At 38.6% G+C, this 6,710-nt stretch overlaps 1 protein-coding gene across 1 annotated transcript; it reads left to right on the top strand.

The window, feature by feature from the left end:
* Positions 1-432: 432 nt before the first annotated feature.
* K441DRAFT_663193 (uncharacterized protein) lies at positions 433-1,398 on the top strand (the record flags this gene model as incomplete). The annotated part of the gene is made up of 5 exons (XM_067649160.1): positions 433-668; positions 742-815; positions 838-1,033; positions 1,067-1,150; positions 1,227-1,398. Coding segments are annotated over exons 3-4 (280 nt in total), but the record flags the coding sequence as incomplete, so codon positions are not given.
* Positions 1,399-6,710: the final 5,312 nt, after the last annotated feature.

Raw genomic sequence — 6,710 nt, forward strand, 5'->3', positions numbered from 1 at the left:
TGTATATAGACCTATCCTTTCCTCAACCTTCTTCTGCTCCTTAGCTTAGTATCTTTATAAGATAGCATTCTACAAGCTTTAGTTCAGAGGCATTTGTACGAGCCGTTATACATAGGATATTTATTTTTAGATATCTAGCTATACGCAGTTAAGGAATTAGAGATTCTACAGAAATATATAGACTTAGAGGATATTTTTAGTAAAGAGGCTGCACAACCCTTACCTAACTCTATATTAGTTAAGCATAAAATAGATATAGGGGACAAACAACCTCCTTTTAGACCACTGTATATCTGTCGGAATATATGGACAGAAGTTACGTGGTTACGTGTCGTTGACGTGTCGTCGTCGTGTCTTTGATTAGTTATCCTTATGGTGACTAATCAAACCCCTACTTAGGCACCGCGATCCTTACGATCCTCTGCGAAAATGATTATACAACCTATCAAGACTACAATTACGACATTACGTGATATTAGCCTTAGGTCATGTGTTCCGACATTAATTAATGAATGCGCATAGATTAAGCACTTGACCTAGGGCATTCTGCGATTACAATTCAAGAGGACGTTCGGCAGTCTTATGGATTGAGCAAGTTGTATGACGTTCGGCAGCCAGCTACTTGCTTTGTTGTAAAGAGTAGTGAAAAGGCAGAGCGTTCGGCAGCTCTCTTTTTACTATTGCTACCTTCCTGTCGATCTTTAGAGCGTACGGCAGCGAACTAATCGATTCTGGTGTCAGGAACACCACCAGCTAGGCTTCTACCAATCGACGGCCCTGCTGCCCTACCATACGTCAATCGACGGCCCTACCAGGTGTTCCGACATTGATCAATGAATGCGCATAGATCAAGCACTTGACCTAGGGCATTCTGCGATTACAATTCAAGAGGACGTTCGGCAGTCTTATGGATTGAGCAAGTTGTATAACGTTCGGCAGCCAGCTACTTGCTTTGTCGTAAAGAGTAGTAAAAAGGCAGAGCGTTCGGCAGCTCTCTTTTTACTATTACTACCTTCCTGTCGATCTTTAGAGCGTACGGCAGCGAACTAATCGATTCTAGTGTTAGGAATACCACCAGCTAGGCTTCTACCAATTGACGGCCCTGCTGCCCTACTATACGTCAATCGACGGCCCTACCAGCCTACTATACGTCAATCGACGGCCCTACCAGCCTACTATACCTTAATTGACGGCCCTGCCAGCCTACTATACAGTCAATCGACGGCCCTGCTAGCCTACCCTCCATTGCCAACCGACGGCCCTATTTACCTACCATTATGCCTACCTTTGTTTCTGATAAAAGAACCATTTAAATTATAAGGGACGCTACATAACTTTCCAATTCGGTATAAATTCCACGATTTCTACGAACTTAAGGCTTTATAATAGCCGATTTTGCTCTTATTACTAGAAAGACCCTATAAGAGCTAATTACGTACCTTAAAAGCTAAGGATTTCAAATTCAACCAACTAATTAACGTTACTCCCTTATAAGCGTACTCACAGAGTAAATAGAAGGTAAATGGTAAAAGGAAGTATAAGAGTAAGCTTACTAAGCTCGCTAAATATAAATTAAAGCTATAGTTAAAGCCTAAGAGTAAGCTCGCTAAGTAAAGCTCGAAGCTTAATATCTAGAAAAGGTTTGACGACAAGAATAAGCTTATTAGGCTTAAATTAAAGCTTAACGTTAAGAAGAGATTTAATAGCAAGAGTAAGCTCGTTAAGCCCTTTTCCTAGCTTAAGTTAAAGCTTAAAATTAATCTTGGTGGTAAACAATAGGGAATAGGTGAAACGTTAGGAACGTACGACGTTTAATAGAACACCACCAGCTAGGCTTCTACTAGCTGACCGACCCCTGCTGCTCTGCCTGCAGCTAATCGACCACTTACTGCTCCGCCTGCAGCTAACCAACATCTACTGCTTCTACCTACAGCTAAACCAACACCTAACTGCCTTCCTACAGCGCCACAAAGAAAGAACTGCCAGTGTTAGAATATATTAATAAAGGTTACGTGGTCACGTACGCCCCCAAACGCCTATAACCTACGAATGAGACAACTGCCGCGCTAGTACGCCTACGGACAGACAAGAATTCGTGCTAATACGCCTACAAATACGACCCCGTTGCTGGCATTATACTGCCACCCGAACGACCCTATCGCTGGTACCGTACTACTACCTACACAGACAATAATCGTGCCGATATGCATACGATATATTAACCAACCGATAGCGCTAATACGCCTGCTATCACGACCCGACCGAATGATCGTGCTAATGCGCCTGCGATCTACCGACCGACCGATAGACGAGCTCTACGTTTAACCACTATCACCACCCAATGCTCGCACCGTACCGCTACCTAAATCTAACAACTGTTACGCTAATACGCCTGCGACCTAAACACGACTAGGTAGAGCTTTACTCCCTAGAATATAACCCCATCGCTGGCACCGTACTGCTAGCGTTGGAATATATGGACAAAGGTTACGTGGTTATGTGTCTTAGGATAGCTGTTTTACGCATAAAGAAAGAACTGCTAGTGTCGGAATATATGGACAGAAGTTACGTGGTTACGTGTCGTTGACGTGTCGTCGTCGTGTCTTTGATTAGTTATCCTTATGGTGACTAATCAACCCCCTACTTAGGCACCGCGATCCTTACGATCCTCTGCGAAAATAATCATACAACCTATTAAGACTACAATTACGACATTACGTGATATTAGCCTTAGGTCATGTGTTCCGACAATATCCTATTAGAAAATAAGCTAGCAGTACTACATTAATATATAATAGACAATCTTTAGAAAGGATAGATTTAGCCCTCTATAAGCCTAGTAGGGGCACCAATTATATTTATACCTAAGAAGGATAAGACCTTTTACCTTTATATTAACTATCGGGCGCTAAATAAGATTACTATAAAGAATTGCTACCCGTTACCCTTAATAGGGGGGCTTATTAATAGACTACTAGGCGTAAAAATATTTATAAAATTAGATCTAAAAGATATATACCATTAAATCTAAATTAAAGCCGGCAATAAGTAGAAAACGGCGTTCTAAATATAGTACGGCTACTTTAAGTACCTAGTAATGCTATTTAGGCTTACTAACACACCAGTAACATTTTAGGCCTATATTAATAAGGCATTATTAGGCCTATTAGATATAATATATATAGTCTACCTTAATAATATTATAGTCTACTCTAATAACTATAAAGCATATACGCACTATGTATAAATAGTACTAGAAAGACTATGGGAATATAAGCTCTACATAAACCTAAAAAAGTGCATATTCCATACTACTAGTATTAATTTTTTAGGCTTTATTATTAGCGTCAACGGAGTGTTAATAAAGAAAAGTCAGGTGGACGCTATTAGGGAATAGCCCTACCCCATAATATTTAGAGAAGTGTAGGTTTTCTTAGGCACGGCGAACTTCTACTAAATATTTATTATTTACTATTTATAAGTAATACTCCTAATTACTAATCTACTAAAAGGATCTAAGAATGGCAAGAAGTTAGGACCCTTTATATTTAGAGAAGCTGCTAAGTAGGCTATGGACCAGTTAAAGGATTTATTTATATCGGCACTTATCCTAATATACTTCTACTAGGAGCTATATATATACTTTAAAATAGATACATTTAGCTTCGCCCTAGGGGTAATTATATCTTAATTAAAAGACGGAGAATAGTATCCTGTGGCGTTTTAGTTAAGGAAAATAACCCCTATAAAACAGCGTTACATAATGCACATCTAGGAGTTACTTGCGATAGTCGCAGTAATAAAGCACTAGTAACATTATTGTATAGAAAGAAATTACCCTATTAAAGTCCTTATAGACTATAACAACCTAGAATACTTTATAACTATAAAGGTATTAAGCGGTTAATAAGCTAGATAGGCAGAGGCACTATTATAGTATAATTTTAAAATTATATACCGCCTAGAAAAGACAAATCCCGCTAATAGGTTGCTAAGATATTTAGATTATAAAATAGGAAGGATCTAGGACAGTATAAGGGAAATAATCCCTATATTACAAAATTTGCTTAAAAAAAAAGAAGACTCTTTCCCTAGAACTATAGAATTTTATAGCAGAGTAGAGGTCCTAGCAATACAGCTATAAAGCACTATAATTATAAAGCTATAGGATATAGTTATAGACTAGGTTATAGGCTAGGCAGATATTATAAAATTAGTGTACTTTAGAATTAGCGAGAATTCTATAGGATGTACTAGGGGTATTATAGCACCTTTAACTTAACGGCGTATTAGCTGCGAGTGTCCGGATCTAAGGGGGATAGGTAAGATACCTATTTATAGCGTGGCATACTATATAACGGTAGGAGAATCTACTAGCACTAATAGTTTAAAACATCTTATACTACGCCTTATATCTATAATAGCGGTAGGTAAAATAGAAGCAAGTAATCTATACAAAACCTTTTTAGATCTTCTTCTTTAAGTATAATAAAGGGATAGCTTTATTTTTAGGGAGAGGTAGAAAGATATAGTGGAGACTAACTTAGCCAGAGTTACTAAGAAGCTATAATAGTAAGACTAAAAGGGTCTATTACGCTTTAAGGGCGCTATATATATCCTAAAGGACTAAGCAGTTTAAGATAAAATTCTAAAGGTTTTCTATAATAACCCTTTTAGGGGTTACTATAGTGCTAATAGAACCCTTAAGGCCGTTTAAAGGAAATACTTTTAGGATAGAATATCCGAAGAGGTTAAGGACTATATATTAAGATATAATACGTGCTAAAGGGTATAGATATTTAGATATCGCCTATACAGCGAGTTATTAGTACTTCCTATTTTGTAGGGACCTATATTAGAATTAATAATAGATTTTATAATAGGCTTACCCCCTACTAAAATAAAAACGGAAAAGGTTACTAATACTATCCTAGTAATTGTTAATAGATATATAAAGTTCTTAGGGTACTTTACTGTTATAATAATAATTACGGCAGTAGAACTAATAGACCTATTTTTAAAATAGTGGCTCTTATTTAGTATACTAAGGGGAATTATATCTAATAGAGGTACCGTATTTAACAGCGTATTCTAGTCTTTATTTTATCTCTTATTAAAAATACGGCAAAGGATAAGTACTGCCTTTTACCCGTAAATAGATAGGCTAATAGAGCGTCTAAATGCGTTATTAGAACACTACCTCCGCTACTATATTAATTATTAATAATAAATTCAATTTACCGCCCGTCCCGGTCCCCCTAGTAGGTCCACGCAGGCTAATACCTTCTATAGGAAAAACTCTAACTTAGAGAAAACCCCACCTCGGGCCGCGCTGGAGAGATAGCAGCGTTCCGATATCAGAGCGCCGGCGGCTCGCCTTCTACCTGCCTTCAAGTCTGCATATTAAGCCAACTAGCCGCGCTTCGCGGACAATCTTACTCTACCCCCTTCTTTCCTTATCCTTTTACCCTTATTCTTTTACTAGTCCTCTAGGCTTTAAAAGGGCTGGTATCTACTTATATCCTCTATATCTATTGCCTTTACTGCCTAAAACTAGGGTAACGTACCTAACTGTACTAGCCATTTTGCTGCTACTTAGGCGCTTTCTTTATTATTTAAAACATCCTAAAGGCGTTTAGAGGCGTATTTTGCTATAAAGTCCGCCCTTTAGTAGTATGGACACTAGAATAGTATATAGTAAACTATCTGCCTTATCTAGCCATATTTGTACCGTAGGAGAACCACCGGTATACCGACGGATATAAGCTATATATTAAGCCCTATTACCTCTATACGAAGAAGAAATAGTACTATAGCCTCTGCTTTTGTTAGGCCTTTATATAATGGGATTATAGGTTTCCCCTATGGGGTCTTCTACGTGGTTTCTATACGGTCTTTAGCTTTTACCTACTACCGTTATTGCTATTCTAAATCTGCCTATTTCGCGATAAAGGTAGTTGCCTACCTTTAGTGCTAGTGACCTTTTATGCGGTAGTGGCGCTCCGCCTACGCTCTACCGGCGTTCCGCTAGCCGCGCTTGTAGGGGTTTATTATAGCTTCCCGCTTTATATAGTCCTTCTAGTATATAAGAAAGCCTTATATCTTATTTTTATAGTTTTTTACGTGTTCCCTAAGCGCTTTTAATAGTATTAGTAGCTGTTTTGTTTTTTGTTGGCGCTTTATTAATATATTTTAGATACCGTTAAGTGCCTTTACTAATTCCTTTTCTACCCTATTAGAGGCTGTCTTAGCGGCTTTTTAGAGGGCTGTCGTTTTAATATGGAGTTGGATTGGGGGAATAGCCGCTTCCTTCTCTATTGTAGCTATTGGTGTTCGCTAGTATGCCCCTATAACCCTGCGGAGATACTAGTTCTAGACTTTCTGTAGTAGTTTAAGCAAGCTTTTCGCTAGCGTTCCGCCGTTATCCCGTACTTCTTATACTTGGGCGCTATATAGTATCGCTAGTCGGACGGTGGCTGTATATAGGAGGCGTAAGCGGCATATTGATGGGCCCTATATAAATGTGGTGATCCTTAATATTGCTTTAAAGGCTACTAAGCCCTTACTTGCGGCCTTTTTAACCTATTTTTTTTATTAGAGCTTAGGGTCTACCTAGATCCCTAGGACTTATATGCTGGTTTTCTAGGGGGCTGTCTCGTAGCTGGCGATGCGTACGGTAGACGTAAGGTTTATAGTGGCGTGGCGCCGTT

This window comes from Cenococcum geophilum (genome assembly GCF_001692895.1).
Source record: "Cenococcum geophilum 1.58 unplaced genomic scaffold K441scaffold_32, whole genome shotgun sequence".
Classification (NCBI taxonomy): Eukaryota; Fungi; Ascomycota; class Dothideomycetes; order Gloniales; family Gloniaceae; genus Cenococcum; species Cenococcum geophilum.